This window comes from Protopterus annectens, chromosome 14.part0 (genome assembly GCF_019279795.1).
Source record: "Protopterus annectens isolate FY-2018-M chromosome 14.part0, PAN1.0, whole genome shotgun sequence".
NCBI lineage: Eukaryota > Metazoa > Chordata > Ceratodontiformes > Protopteridae > Protopterus > Protopterus annectens.
The window spans coordinates 833,973,850-833,990,005 of record NC_056748.1 but is presented as its reverse complement, the minus strand read 5'-3'; the positions used below and the strand labels follow the sequence as shown (position 1 = coordinate 833,990,005).

The 16,156-nt window shown below is 45.1% G+C and overlaps 1 protein-coding gene across 1 annotated transcript in view; it reads left to right on the top strand.

The window, feature by feature from the left end:
- BMPR1A (bone morphogenetic protein receptor type 1A) overlaps positions 1-16,156 on the top strand; it is a 1,674,184-nt gene that overhangs the window by 714,282 nt on the left and 943,746 nt on the right. Inside the window, exon 8 of the mRNA XM_044056589.1 lies at positions 1,344-1,482. Within this exon, the coding sequence (XP_043912524.1) occupies positions 1,344-1,482 (139 nt within the window). The remainder of the gene's footprint in view (positions 1-1,343; positions 1,483-16,156) is intronic.

Genomic DNA, 16,156 nt, shown 5'->3' with positions numbered 1-16,156 from the left:
AAGCTATCTCCAAACAGACCATTTCAAAATGGATATCTCACTGCATACAGTTCTGCTACACTTTTCATGGTAAAGCCCCTCATAAGTATCAGAGCACATACCACTAGGGCAGACTCTACTTCCACTGCCTTCCTTAGAGGAGTACCCACCAGGGATATCCTGGAAGCTGCCACTTGGACCCTGGTCCACACCTTCACCAAACTCTACCGCCTGCCTCTGTTCTCCAGGGCTCGGGCAGGCCTTGCCTCTGCAGTTCTGCAAGGCATGCTAGCTCAGGCCTAGGAATGTCATACTTCCATCCTCCCATTCCTCAGCTTTGGGAATCCTCCCACAAGTGATGACTGCAACAGTGAAGCACGAAGAACATAGTATAGTTGTGTGCACTTACCATAAATGTAGATGTTTTAGTGTATTCACTGTTGCAGTCCTATTTTCCCTCCCACCTTCCCCCTTAATCTTATGCTTTTTGGAGATTAACTGTCATTCTTGTGGCCTTGGTCCACCAGAGGCTCTTTAAAACATTTCCTTCAAGAGCCTCTGTCAGGTTAGGACAAGAAACACTGATGTAATGGTGCCGGCTGCTCTCCTTTATACCACTGATGACCTGACATCACTCCACAGGCGACAGCAGCCAGAGCAGGGGAAAAGCTTGACTCCGGTAGTCGGGCTGACCGAGGGATACCTAGCAGGGATAACCCACAAGTGATGACTGCAACAGTGAATGCACTCTAATATCTACATTTATGGTAAGTGCACACAACTGTACTTTTTGGTGTACATATTTATTTTATTATGTTGTATTTTAATTAGTCGATTTATATATTTTTTTCTGACTGTGGATATTTGAAAGCCATTCCTTTTGTATTGTACATGACTGGGGTACACTGCAGTATGTTTTCCACTTTTCCCAACTGTTTTTCAGATGTGGAGTTGGTTGGTGTATATAAGTAAGGGAAGGTATATGAGGTACAGTCTCCTCTTCTCCCTGCATAGAAATGCAGGGAGACCAGCCCCGTGCAAAGTTTTTTTTCTTTTCATTTGTAGTACTTTCAAATTGTAATTGACAGTGTAGAAAATACAATTATGTTCTAGCGTTGTACATTGATTCATTATAACATAGGTAAAGTTTGCTGGTTTCTTTGGGAATAGAAGACTGTACAATACAAATCCAGATGGTTCTCAAAAGAAGAGAAAAGAGGGTAGTTCCTGAGGTTACTATTTACTGATAAAAGGGGCCTGTCTTTCAAGATGTACTGTTGTGCTAAGCACCTGCCACAACTACGTCTCTTGCTTCTAAGCATTGCTAGCTTATGGTCCTGAGCCTGTTTTTTGTTTTATTGCAGGTTTAGATACCACATGAGCCGACCAGTGTATATCAGAGACTTTCGGCAAGGTGAAGCATTTATTCCAGCTGGAGAATCCTTGAAAGATTTGATTGACCAATCTCAGAGTTCTGGTAGTGGATCTGGCCTTCCATTGCTGGTGAGAAATTAACTGCTGAGATCTTATTGTCCTGAAGTGGGGGAAAAAAGTAATTGCTACTTTAACTGAAAGTGTTTAGATGTTGTTATCTCAGACTAAAAGCTCTTCAGAAGTGTGAAGATACCCCTTTGGGAAGGGATCTCTGGATGTTGGGAAATAATAGCTCTTTTTTTTTTCATTTGTGTCCCATCAAGAACTATTGTATCTGTTCTTTTTTTTAGACTGAATGTCAGACGTACCTTTTTTAATGATTCTGCAGAGTAGAAGTGTTTCATACTAGGTGTACTCTGCAAAGTTGTTTCATCTTACTGGTTTGCACATGCCTGAAAACTGTCCTGCTGCAATTCCACTTAGTTCTTGTTTTTACTACGTATTAGAGGAGAGTCTAGCTGATATTTCAATGACTTGGATCATTTTCTGTGCAGCAGATACTCATTTTTTTTCTTGGAAGCTGTTGCAGTCATGCCATTTATCAGCTGCTTAATTCCACCCTCCCCATCCCCGAGCTTGCCTTCTCTTTTCTTCAGCTTGTACAATTTAGAGCTCAGTCCTGATGCTTAATAGTGAAAATTTCCAGTTTTTATGTCTACATGCACCATGTAATGTATTTTGTATGAGTTTCATATTATTAGTTGAGACCCATGACAGCTTTGCCTTTATTATCTTTTGGGGAGGAAGGAACGTGACACAAAACATTGCCATAAGTTACAAAGATGTCCTTCATGGATGCATCTGCAGTCATAAGAAATGGGTTGTCCTGTCGTCAGGCAGCCCTTCGGTCGGCCGGATTCCAAAGTCTGGGTCCAGCTTCTGCTGATGTCGCACTTCACCCGACGTCATCTCTGCTGGTCTTCGGGTATAAAGGCATCAGCCGACGCCATTTTCCTCAGTCTTTCTTGCCGCGTGGCGCCCGAAGCAGAAGCTGTTCGCAAGTGCCGGTCGGTCAGATCCAGAGATTACTACTACCGAATACTACTTGAAGACTTCTAAAAGCTAAGTACCCCGTTGGGGACTCTTTCTTGCCTCAGCCGATGTCAGAAAAAGTCAATAACTGTTTAACTTGTGGGAAACAAATACCTCATAAAGATTTCCACTCTTACTGCCTGCCTTGCTTAGGCCCAGACCACGACGTAGCAGCCTGTTCGGCCTGTGCTTCTTCAACCGCGAGCGCTTAGGCGTCTGTCGGAGTTGCTGAACAGTTTTCGGCTCAGATTTTGCGTACATTATGCCGTCGGATCCTCCGACTACCCAAATTGTTAAAAGCAAGAAAAGACCGACACTGCGGTCCGGTTTCGGCCGAAACCACGGTTAAGCAAGCCGCGAGTGTCTCGGTTTTGGCCGAAACCGAGAAAACCGGTCAATCTTCAGCCGAATCCATGACTACTACTGAGGCTCCTGCTACCTTAGTTGAATCTGCCTCAGAAATTTTACCTACAGTTGTGGTTCCTAGTGATTTATCAGACACCATCCCTTTGGATGTTTCTACCCCAGCACGTGGTGCTGCTAGGCCTCCTGCAGCCATGTCTATTAAGGCCTTTGCCAGGGCTAAAGCAGCCAAATCTGTTAAGTCAGTGCCTGTTAAGCCCCCCTCACACAGGCCCACTTCAAGTTCTCAAATGCTTACTCTGGCAGAGGATTTAATATCCTTAATTAGGGGATCCCAATCTCACCCAGACAGGGCCTCTCAGCCCCCAGAAAAGAGACCTAGAAAGTCCCATATGCATCACCAGGTCTGAGACAGAGCATTGTCAAAAGGGACTAGTGCTTGTAGGGGGTAAGCTTATATCTTGGTTTTCTAGGAAGGAAGGAATCCCATTGCTGAAATGATATTCCAGATGCCATAGGTGCCGAGCTCATCCTCTGTTTGTGATGGCTTTATCCCATGTCATTTCACTGCTTTCATCGACAATGAACTGCTCTCTTCTCTTCGTGGCTAGTCAAGAACCAAGGATGTTCATTGTGTTACACTGCTGCAGTCATTACACTTGGGTTATCCTGCTGTCAGGTGGTCCCGCAGTTGGCCAGAGTTCCAAAGTCTTGGTCCGGCGTCTGTTGCTGTCGCCTCCTCCCTGACGTCAGTGTGACAGGGGTATATAAGATGCAGCCGACACCATTTTCTTCAGTCTTTCTTGCCGCGTGGTGCCCAAAGCAAAAGCAGTTCGCAGGTGCCTGTCAGCCGTCTCCTGAGATTTTCATTCCGAATCCAGAACCGAAGTCTTCTACAAAGCTAAGTACCCCGTTGGGGAAACTTTTTCTTGCCTCAGACCGATGTCAGTAAAAGTTAATAACTGTATTTCTTGTGGGAAACAAATACCTCATAAGGATGTCCATTCCTATTGTATCCCATGCCTAGGCCCTGACCACAACTTTACGGGTTGTCAGTTTTGTGCTAGGTTTAACAAGTGCACTATTAAACGTCGGTTTGATTTTGCCCGGCATTATTTTGGTAGAAAATTCAATTATACCATGCCGTCGGAACTTCCGATGACCGGAATACACAAAAAGCGCAAAGACAAGGATAGGCATCCGAGGCCCAAAACTGACGACGAAGCCTCTTCCAGGCCAGTCACCGGTTTTCGGCGAGGCGCCTTCGCAGCCCCCTGACGACCGCTTCTGTAGAACCACAAGCCGCCTCTAACTCCCACGTGGAGATGGCTGGGCCTTCGGACACACAAGCTCTTCAGCCTACCGAGACTAACCTTTCAGAGGGATCCGGAGTAGCTGAGCAACCCACAGCTACAGAGGGTGTCTTCAGACCTACACAGTTAAGCATTAAACCCTCAGCTAAGTCTAAGCCTCCTTTAAAGTCAAAGAAACAAATTCAGCATTCTCCAGGACAGGCCTCCATGCCTAAGAAACAAATGCTCAAAATGGCTGAAGACCTAATTACTGTGATCAGGGGGTCCCATCCCCCTCCTCATAAAAGGCCTAGACAGGATGCAGACTATGACTCATCCGACCAGGTGTCCATCTCTTCTGATTCACCCTCAGATTTAGGATACTCTCTACCCCTTTATGAGGATTCTGATGCTGAGGAATCAATTCCATCAGCCTCACCGCCTGAGGACTACTCCTTTGGGGAAACCCTACATACCGTGAGGGAGCATTTCCACTGGGAAGGCCAGGATTACTCAGAATCCAAGAAAAGGCTCAGAGACTTCCTTTTATTACCTCAACACAGACCCCTTGCTATTCCGCCAGTGTTAGATATTGTTGATGATGTGTATACTGAATCCAGCTTAAATCCTGATTCCTTACCTCCAGCCCCTGTTAAGCCTGACAGGTACTACAGAGTTCCTGACTCACATAAATTTCTGTATAAAAGCCCTGTCGCTGACCCTGAAACTATTTCTCAGGGACCCAAAGGAGTTAAGGCCTCATCAGCCAAGAATCCAGTTCCCTCTGACAGAGATTCCAGAGCATTAGACAGATGGGGAAAGAAAGTATATACGTCTGCAACTTTAGCAATGAGAGCCTTAAATTGCCAGTTTCACATGCTAAAATATCAGCAATTTTTACTGTCTCAGTTAAAACAAAAAATGCTTCCAGAATCAGATCCTCCTAATTTTAAAGAAATGCAGGATTTGTTGCATGCAGCTGAACAAGTGGGAAAGCATACTTTGCAATGTGGTTTTGATTCTGTAGAGGCCTCTTGCAGAGCAGCAGTTACAGGCTCTGATATTAGAAGACGTGCTTGGTTAAAAGAACATACGTTACCAGATCATGTTAAAGCAAAATTATTGGATGCACCTCTGCAGCAGGATGTGCTATTTGGAGTTAAGGCAGAAGAGGTATTAAAGAAAATGGAGGACAAGGCAAAATCTATGCAAACGGTGAAGGATTTCTTACATGTTCAGCCTCCTAGGTTTAGCAGAAACTGGCCAACTAAGAATTGGTCCTTTCCAATTACAGACAGACCTCAAAGGGGAAGATACAGACATCCAAGAGGTAGAGGTCAAACACAAGGTCCTTACAGGCCACGACAATGGGTTGCATCAGGCCAGAAAGAAGGGGAAGACAGGCCACAACCATGTAAAAAGCAGCTCCAATGACTTCCCACTACAGTTGCCAAACAAATCCGTCTTGGCAGCCCCCTTGGGAGGAAAACTGGCACTCTTCTACCACACTTGGCAAATGATCACCAAAGACAAATGGGTTCTCAGCATTGTATTTCAAGGTTACAGGTTCCACTTTCACACTCTGCCAAGGTTAAAAGGAATGCCAAATCTGCCACCAAATCAATGGGCAGAAGCTCAAAAACAAATTTCAGCACTCATGGATATGAGAGCTATTCAAAAGGTACCATCACAGGAGCAAGGACAAAGATTTTACTCAGGACTCTTTCTGGTACCCAGAAAGGACAAAGCCTGGAGGCCCATTCTGGATCTTTCATTTCTCAACACTTACCTGGATGTTCCGAAATTCAAAATGTTCACATTACAGCAGCTTCTTCCCATGCTGGGCAAGAAAGCTTGGCTCGTGACTTTGGACCTCAAAGAGGCATACCTGCATGTCCCTATCAGACAAAACTGCAGAAGATACCTCAGATTCATAGCTGGTTCAATGCACTACCAATTCTCTGCACTGCCCTTTGGCTTATCTACTGCACCCAGGGTCTTCACAAAGTGCCTGGCACCAGTAATTGCATTTTGCAGACAGAAAGGAATTCAAATTTAGCCGTACCTGGACGACTGCCTGATTCAAGCAGAGAGCAAGGACACTCTTCTAAAGCATCTGGTGTTTGTAAAAAAGTTAAGTTGCCTGGGGTACACAGTAAACGAAAATAAATCAAAACTAGTGCCCTCACAAGAGATTATATTCCTGGGTGCCAGCTTGAACACAATGGCCCAGATGGCTTATCTCTCACGCCAGACAAAGAAGGACAACTGACTCAATACTTTCAATTGATGGCAACATAGACCCAGCTCCCTGCAAGAAAAATTCTGCAGGCCTTGGGTTACATGGCATCCTGCATACTGCTAATTCCATATGCCGGACTGCATATGAGGAAACTACAATGGTACCTAAAGAATGTATGGTCTCAACACTGTCAAAGTTTTCAAATATTTATACCACTGATCCCTTGCCTTCAGCAGGAGTTTCAATGGTGGGCTCAAGCTTGTCACCTCAACAAGGGACAGCCTTTTACACAACCCACAGCCAGGCAAACACTGACAAACAGATGCATCGGATTACACCTGGAGAGCACACATGGCAGGCAAATGTATTCAGGGCACGTGGGCCGCAGAACAAAGGCATCTTCACATCAGTCAAAAAGAGATGCTAGCTGTACAAAATGCGATTATAGCTTTCAAGGACCTGCTGCATCCAGGACAACTACTCCTAAAGACGGACAACACCACAGTTATGTGGTACATAAACAAGCAAGGGGGCATTCACTCCGACCCCCTATGTAGGCAAACTATGACCTTATGGAACACAGCTATAAACCTTCGAGTTCATCTGCAGGCGCAGTTCCTGCCAGGAGAGAAAAACACACTGGCAGACTACTTAAGCAGAAACATCATGGATCCCCAGGAATGGGAGTTGAATCCATTAATATTCAGAATGATAACACAGAAATGGTGGAGCCCGGACTTCGATCTGTGTGCATCCCCAATAAACTGCCAGCTACAAAAATTCTGCACAAGGAGTTACCATCCACAAGCATGGAAAGTGGATGCCCTCTCATTCAGCTGGAAGAACCTACAAGTATACACTTTCCCACCACTACCTCTCCTGCCAAAGGTACTCATAAAAGCCAGGCAGGAAGAGCCAAAGATGATCCTGATTGCACCAGACTGGCCACGCCAGCACTGGTACCCAATCTTAAGGAGCTTAGCACAAGAACCACCCTGGATTTTGCCTCAAATCCCACATCTGCTGACTCAGCACAACAAACAAATACTACACAGCCAGCTAAAGACCTTAAATCTAGCTGCATGGAAAATTCCTTATTCAAGCAAGCAATGCCTCTCTCCAAAGCTGTTATGGATGTCATTCTGGAGGCCAGAAGACCTAGTACCAGGAAAGCCTATTCGTTTAAATGGAAGAGATTCTGTGCATGGAACCAAGTTCACAGCCTTGACCCTCTTGTACCAAACATTCCTCGGATACTACAATACTTAACTGAGATGCTGGGCAAAGGACTCTCCTTCTCATCCATCAAGATCCACGCCTCTGCTATCTCTGCTCATTACAACACGGATCCACCAATTTTCTCTAATCCTCTGTTAAAACAGTACCTCAGAGGGGCTAAAAACATAAGACCGCCCCGTAGAGCCCCCTATTCCAACTTGGGACCTCAACTTTGTTTTGGAGAAGCTAACTTTACCTCCTTTTGAGCCAGCCAAAACAGCAGAATTAAAATACATCTCTTGGAAAACTGCTCTGCTCCTGGCAATAACATCAGCATGAAGAGTTTCAGAATTACAGGCTCTAATGGCAGTGGAACCTTTCCTCATTTTCCATCAGGACAGGGTGCCTTTACGAACTAACCCTACTTTTATGCCAAAGGTGGTATCCAGTGTGGCTCTAAACCAAACTATTCACCTGCCAACTTTTTATCCTAAACCACAGAATAAAAGGGAGAGACTACTGCACTCTTTGGACATTCACAGACAGTTACACTTCTACATGGACAAAACCAAAGCTTTCAGAAAATCTGAGCAATTATTGGTAGCATATGCTGCAGGAGCACAGGGAAAAGCCATTTCAAAACAGACTATTTCAAAATGGATAGGACATTGTATACGTTTCTGCTACACATACCATGGAAAACCTGTACCTAGCAGCATTAGATCTCACTCCACCAGGGCAACAGCCACTTCAACTGCCTACCTCAGGGGAGTACCTACCAAGGATATTTTGGAAGCAGCAACTTTGAGTTCTGTACACACCTTCACCAAGCATTACCATCTGCCTCTATACTCTAAATCCAGAGCTGGCTTCGCCACTGCAGTGCTGCAGGGCCTTATAGCCACCCCCTAATGCCTTATAGGTCCAGCCACCCTTCCTCAGCTTTGGGATTTTACCCAAGTGTAATGACTGCAGCAGTGTAACACGATGAACATAGTACAGTTTTGTACCTACCATAAATATAGATGTTCGAGTGTAGACACTGCTGCAGTCCAGGTTACCCTCCCTCCTTCCCCTCTTACTGGCTGGTACGTACCTATGTCTTCTACCCTTACTACATATGGGGAGTATTTGCTGGTAGCTGTAAGTTGTTTTTTGCTTTTCTTATGTATGTTTTATTAGCAATTGGAATTGCCTACATATTTAGAGGCACCTGACATCTGCGGCATGAAAAACTGAAGAAAATGGCGTCGGCTGCATCTTGTATACCCCTGTCGCACTGACGTCCGGGAGGAGGTGACAGCAACCGACGCTGGACCAAGACTTTGGAACTCTGGCCGACTGCAGGACCGCCTGACGGCAGGATAACCCAAGTGTAATGACTGCAGCAGTGTCTACACTTGAACATCTACATTTATGGTAGGTACAAAACTTTACTTTTCTTCACTTTGGGTCTTGCCTTTTGTCAGTGAAGCCCTTTAGGTAAAATTTAGTGGACATTGTTAGGTTTTGTGCTGAGGCTTGCAGTTCCTTACTCATTTGCATGTTTATCCCCACACAAGATCACGTGCACTAACTTAAGAGTGTTCATGTTTTCCAAAAATGCAACAATGAGTAAATGTATGGTAGTGTTTACTTTAACAGTGTGTAGCATTTTTGCAGTAAAATTGGTGTTTGCACCTGATAAATATTTTTTTATGTCCTTCTATTCACATGTTTTATATGCAGTATTCAGTACGTATAGGTTTTTCTCCTTTTGATAACCAATGTCCAGCCAGTATACAAAAGTTTTCAGTCACTCTATGGTGCGTGGGACGTCTGACATGGCTAGCAGAACATGGGCCGTGAAAGTAACATCTGCATGCAGCAGCCCTCAGAACTTCTCAGCCGCCAGATGAACATCAGGTGATGTTTTTCGTGTTTCACTGTTCTAGTCATCGGCCTGAATATCAAAGTCTTGGGTCCTGCAATCGGTTGCTGTCTCCTCTTCCATGACGTCAGGGGTATAAAACATTCAGCCAATGCCATTTTCTTTAGTCTTTCTTGCCGCGCGGTGCCCGAAGCAGAAGCAGTTTGCAAGTGCCGGTCGGCTGACTCCTGAAATTTTCGCATTCGAGTTTCAGAACCGAAGACTTCAACTAAAGCCAAGTACCCCATTGGGGAAACTTTTTTCTTGCTCATTACCGATGTCAGTAAAAGTTAATAATTGCATTACTTGTCGGAAGCCAATACCTCATAAGGATTTTCATTTGTACTGTATTCCTTGCCTAGGCCCAGATCATAACGTGCCTTGCTGTCGGTTTTGTGCTAGATTTAACCAGCGCACTGTTAAGCGTCGGTATATCTTTTTGCTTCAAAATATTTTGGAAACAGATTCAATTACTCTGAAATGTCGTCGGATAGCAATCAGACTACCGGAGTTCACAAAAAAACGCAAAGAACAGGACAGAGACAGACTGTCGAGGTCCAAAACAGACGACGAAGCTTCTCCTAAGCCAGTCGCCGGTTCGCCGGTACTCAGTGAGGCGCTTTCGCAGCCCCAATACCCGCTACTTTTGAGTCGCAGGCCTCTTCCGAGACCCATGCGGAGTCCGGTATGCCGCGAGATTCTCAGAGTATTGTGCCCGCGGATGTCTCTCCCTCGGATGGGTCCAGAGCCGCTGAGCAGGCACCGGCTTCTGAGGGTGTTTTCAGGCCTCACCATTTCTATATAAAACCGACGCCAGGTTCAAAAACAACTTCTAAGGTTAAAAAACTGACTCATGAGCCACATGCTCAGGCCCCTATGCCTAAAAATCAGATTATCAAAATGTCTGAGGGCTTAATTACCTTGATCAGGGGTTCCCAACCCCCTCCTAATAAGAGGCCTAGGCAAGACACTGACTATGAATCTTCAGATCAGGTTTCTTTTTCTTCTGATCAGGAATTTTCTATACCACCCTATTAGGATTCAGATGCAGAAGAATCCATCCCATCTGCATCTCCTCCTGAAGATTATTCTTTTGGAGAAACCTTGCATACTTTAAGGGAACATTTTCATTGGGAGAGTCAGGATTTCTCTAAATCAAAAAAGAGGCTTAGGGATTTCCTCCTTCTTCCTCAGCATAGGCCTTTGGCTATACCTCCTGTATTAGACATTGTAGATGTATTTTCGGAATCTAGCATGGCTCCTGATTCCCTGCCTCTGGCTCCTAGTAAGCCAGACAGATATTACGGGGATGTTCATCGTGTTTCACTGTTGCAGTCATGACTGTAAGGTTCTCCCCTGCCGGCAGGCCAGAATCCCAAAGTCTGGGTCTGGCGTCGGCTGCTCAGCCATGCTCCCTGATGTCAGAGCAGCAGGAGTACAAAGCTGGCAGCCGACGCCATGTTCTTCAGTCTTTCTTGCCGTGCGGTGATAGCAGTTCGCAAATGCCGGTCGGCTGACTCCTGCCAATTTTCTCTAAACGTACTTCAGTCCGAAGACTTTCTTCTCATACTCAAAGCTAAGTACCCCATTGGGGAAACTTTTTTCTTGCTCCAGTCCGATGTCAGAAAAAGTTAATAATTGTATTTCATGTGGGAAGCAAATACCTCATAAGGATTTTCATTCTTACTGTATTCCTTGCTTAGGCCCTGACCACGACGTAGCTAGTTGTCGGTTTTGTGCTAGATTCAATCAACGTACAATTAAGCGAAGGTACGATTTTGCATTTCATTACTTCGGTAGGCATTTTAATTCCAAAATGTCGGATATGGTTCCGGCTACCGGAGTTCACAAACGATGCAAGGATAAAGACAGGCCTCCGAGGTCCAAATCAGACAATATCATACAAGCAGAGCCAGCTTCAGGTTCGGCCATCGTCAGTGAGGCGCTTTTGCAGCCCCTGTCGTCGGCCATTTCGGAACAGATAGCCAAAACGGACTCCCACGAGGAGCCAACTAGGCCTTTGAATATTTCTGTTGCAGGATCTTCGGACAATGCTCCTTCGGATGGGTCTGGAGCCGCCGTGCAGGTACTGGCTTCCGAAGGGGTTTTCAGGCCTACTCAGCTTCTAATAAAGGCAAAGCAAAAGACAAAGGCAAAGACTCCTTCCAAATCAAAGACTGCAGCCCAGGCCTCTTCTGATCCTGCACCCAAGTCTCAGAAACAGTTACTCAAGATGGCTGAAGACTTACTTACTATGATTAGGGGTTCACATCCTCTACAGATAAGGCAGGAAGTGTATTATGACTCCTCTGATCAGGCTTCTGTTTCTTCAGTTGTTTCTTCTGACCAGGAATATTCTTTCCCTCCTTATGAGGATTCTGATGCTGAGGAATCCATTCCTTCAGCTTCTCCCCCTGAGGATTTCTCTTTTGGGGAAACTTTGCATGAAATGAGGGAACATTTTCACTGGGAAGGTCAGGAGTACTCTGAATCTAAGAAAAGACTTAGGGATTTTCTTCTTCTTCCCCAACATAGACCCTTGGCTATTCCTCCTGTTTTGGATATTGTGGATGATGCTTTTTCGGAGCCTAACTTAACTCCTGACTCTTTTCCTCCAGCTCCTGTTAAGCCAGACAGATATTATAGGGTTCCTGATTCCCACCAGTTTTTATACAAGAATCCTACTGCTGATCCTGAAACCATTTCTCAGGGTCCTAAGGGGGTTAAGGCCGCTTCTGCTAAAAACCCCATTCCCACTGAGAGGGATTTCAGATCTTTAGAAAGATGGGGCAAGAAAGTGTACACTTCTGCTACTTTAGCTATTAGGGCTTTAAACTGTCAGTTTCATATGCTGAAATACCAGCAATTTCTTCTGTCTGTTTTAAAACAAAAGTTAACTTCCATTTCCACCTGTGCAGATGATAAGGAATTACATGACTTAATGCATGCCACTGAACAAGTTGGGAAGCATGGCTTACACTGTGGATTTGATGCCTTGTAGGCTTCTTGTAGGGCTGCTGCCTCGGGCACAGTCATTAGAAGGCATGCATGGTTAAAGGAACAAAACTTGCCAGATCAAGTAAAAGCTAAATTATTGGATGCTCCTGTTCAGCATAATGTTTTGTTTGGATCTAAAGCTGAAGAGGTGATAAAGAAGATGGAGGACAAGGCAAAATCCATGCAAACGGTTAAAGATTTCTTACAAGTACAGCCACCCAGATTTAGTAGGAATTGCCCTACTAAAAATTGGTCCTTTCCCAATTCTGACAGGCCTCGGAGGAGTAGGTACAGACGCTCCCGAGGAAGACCTCAAACGCAAGCCTCTTACAGACCCAAGACAGTGGACTGCTTCCACCCCTAGGGGAGGAGAGGACAGGTCGCAAGCTCATAGAAAACAGACTCAATGACTCCCTCTGTTGGGCTGCAGGAACTTCTTGCCTGGAAGCCCCCCTCGGAGGAAAACTTTCTCTTTTTCACCCAAATTGGACTCGTATAACCCAAGACAAGTGGGTTCTGGACGTGGTTTCAAGAGGTTACAAATTCCATTTTCATACCCTACCAAGACCAAGCGGATGGCCGGATCTTCCAAAACATCAATGGTTAGAGGCCTTAAACCAGGCGGAAGCTCTCTTGGCTATGAAAGCCATAGAACTGGTTCCACTTTCAGAGATGGGACAAGGTTTTTACTCGAGGCTTTTTCTAGTCCCCAGAAAGCAAAATTCATGGAGACCCATTCTGGATCTGTCAGTCCTGAACACTTTTCTCGAGATACCAAAATCCAAGATGCTTACTCTACAGCAGCTACTTCCAATGCTGACCAAGAATGCATGGATGGTAACTTTGGATTTAAAGGAGGCATATTTACACATTCCCATCAGGCAGGAATGCAGAAAATACCTCAGGTTCAAGGCTGGATCGAGGCACTATCAATTCTCTGCGCTGCCCTTTGGATTGTCCACTGCACCCAGGGTCTTCACCAAATGCCTGGCTCCAGTAGTAGCTTATTGCAGACTCAAGGGAACTCAAATGTACCCTTATCTGGACGACTGTCTTATTCAGGCAGACAGCAAGGATATCTTACTCCAGCATCTAGAATTTGTTCAGAATCTTCTCAAGTTCTTGGGATTCACTGTAAACATAAAAAAGTCAAATTTGACACCCTCTCAACAGATAATTGTTTTGGGTGCTCTTCTCAACACAACAACCCAGATGGCATTTCTGACATGCGAAAAACAATTATAGCTGGCTTCAACTTTCAAAACCTTGGCAACATTAACTCAGCTATCTGCAAAGAAATTCCTGCAGGCTTTGGGTTACATGGCCTCCTGCATCCTTCTCGTACCATATGCGAGACTACATATGAGGAAAATACAGTGGTACCTAAAAAGTGTATGGTCTCAGCATTGCCACAGTTTAGACATACAGATTACCGTCCTGCCTTGTCTTCAAAAGGAATTCCTTTGGTGGTCCAAGGCATGTACTCTAAACAAAGGAAAACCCTTCAGTCTACCTCCAGTCACTCAGATACTAACCACAGACGCCTCAGATTATGCATGGGGAGCCCATTTTCAGGGCAACTGTCTGCAGGGCCTTTGGACAAAGGATCAGAAGCTCCTGCATATCATCTTAAAGGCAATGTTAGCCGTTCAGAAGGCTCTGTTGGCCTCCAGGACAACTGCTGATACGAACAGACAACACCACAGTTATGTGGTACATAAGCAAGGGGGATTTCATTCCTATCCCCTTTGCAGAGTAGCCATGAATCTATGGAACACAGCTCTAGCTTGCAAACTGGACCTTCAAGCTCAGTTTCTACCAGGGAAGCAAAACTGCCTGGCAGACAGTCTGAGCAGGAACCTGTCGTACCCACACGAATGGATGCTGGACACCGAAATATTCAAGATGATTACAGCAGTCTGGGGATGTCCTCACATAGACCTCTTTGCATCCCACCTCAATCATCAACTACACATTTTTTGCACCAGGTCATTCCACGAGCTAGCTTGGAAAGTGGATGCACTGTCATTCAGTTGGAGAAACCTCTCTGGGTATGCCTTCCCGCCTCTACCTCTTCTTCCACGGGTGTTATTAAAGATCAAACAGGACAAGCCCAAGATGATAATCCTGCTGGCCCCAAATTGGCCTCGACAGTTTTGGTATCCAACACTGAAAAACCTTTGTCTGGACCCCCCTTGGGTTTTACCACAGACTCCGAACCTTCTGTCCCAACACCAGGGTCAGGTTCTGCACTCCCATGTCAAAACTCTCAGCCTGTTGGCATGGTTAATCCAGGGTCTATGATTCATTCTCTCCTACCCAAGCAGGTTATGGATGTCATTTTAGAAGCCAGACATCCTAGCACTAGAAAATCTTATGCAGGAAAATGGAAAAGATTTTGCTCCTGGATGCAGGCTCGGGATTCAGATCCTCTTATTCCTAACATTTCTTTGATTTTACTTTACCTGACAGACCTCTTACATAAGGGTGTCTCTTTCTCTTCCATAAAAATTCATGCCTCTGCTATTTCTTCTCATTATAATACAGACCCTCCAATCTTTTCCCACCAGCTCATGAGACAATTTCTCAGAGGAGCTTAGAACTTAAGGCCCCATAGATCTCCACCCATTCCTGCTTGGGATCTCAACTATGTTTTGGAAAAGCTCACCTTACCTCCTTTTGAGCCTGCTGCCACTTCTGACATCAAGTTTTTATCTTGGAAGACAGCCATCCTGTTAGCTCTGACCTCTGCCAGGAGAGTTTCAGAGTTGCAAGCTCTTATGGCTGTGGAACTTTATATTATTTTTCATCAAGACAGGGTGTCTTTAAGGACCAATCCTACTTTCATGCCTAAGGTGGTTTCCAAAGTGGCTTTAAAACAAACTATTCACCTGCCAACTTTTTTCCCCAGTCCTCAAAATAGGGGGGAAAGGATCTTGCATTCCTTGGATGTACACAGACAACTACGTTTTTACCTGGACAGAACCAAGGACATCAGGAAATCAGAGCAATTGTTTTTCTTATGCTTCAAGTTCCCAAGGTAAAGCCATTTCAAAACAGACTATTTCTAAATGGATTGCTCATGGAATTAGATTTTGTTATTCACACCATGGAAAGCAAATCCCAGGGAGTATAAGGACTCACTCTACCAGAGCTGCTGCCACTTCAGCTGCCTTCTTCAGGGGAGTTCCTACCAAAGACATTTTGGAAGCTGCAACTTGGAGTTCAGTGCACACTTTTTCTAAGCACTACAATCTACCTCTCTACTCTAAGTCTAGGGCAGGCTTTGCTTCTGCAATCTTGCAGGGCCTTTTAGCCGCCCCCCTCTACTTTTTGACCACCTCCCTTTTTATTCTGCTTTGGGATTCAACCCTACAGTCTTGACTGCAACAGTGAAACACGATGAACATAGTACAGTTGTGTACACTTACCATAAATGTAGATGTTCGAGTGTCTTCACTGTTTCAGTCGGGGTTACCCTCCCTCCTGTCCCCTCTTACTTTTTCTTTTGTGTGGTTCCCTTCTTTACCCTTCTTCTGAGGTGTATTTGCAAAGGGTATGGGACTTTACTCATTTTGGAACACCTGACATCTGGGGCAAGAAAAACTGGAGAACATGGCGTCGGCTGCCAGCTTTGTACTCCTGGCGCTCTGATGTCAGGGAGCATGGCTGAGCAGCCGACACCGGACC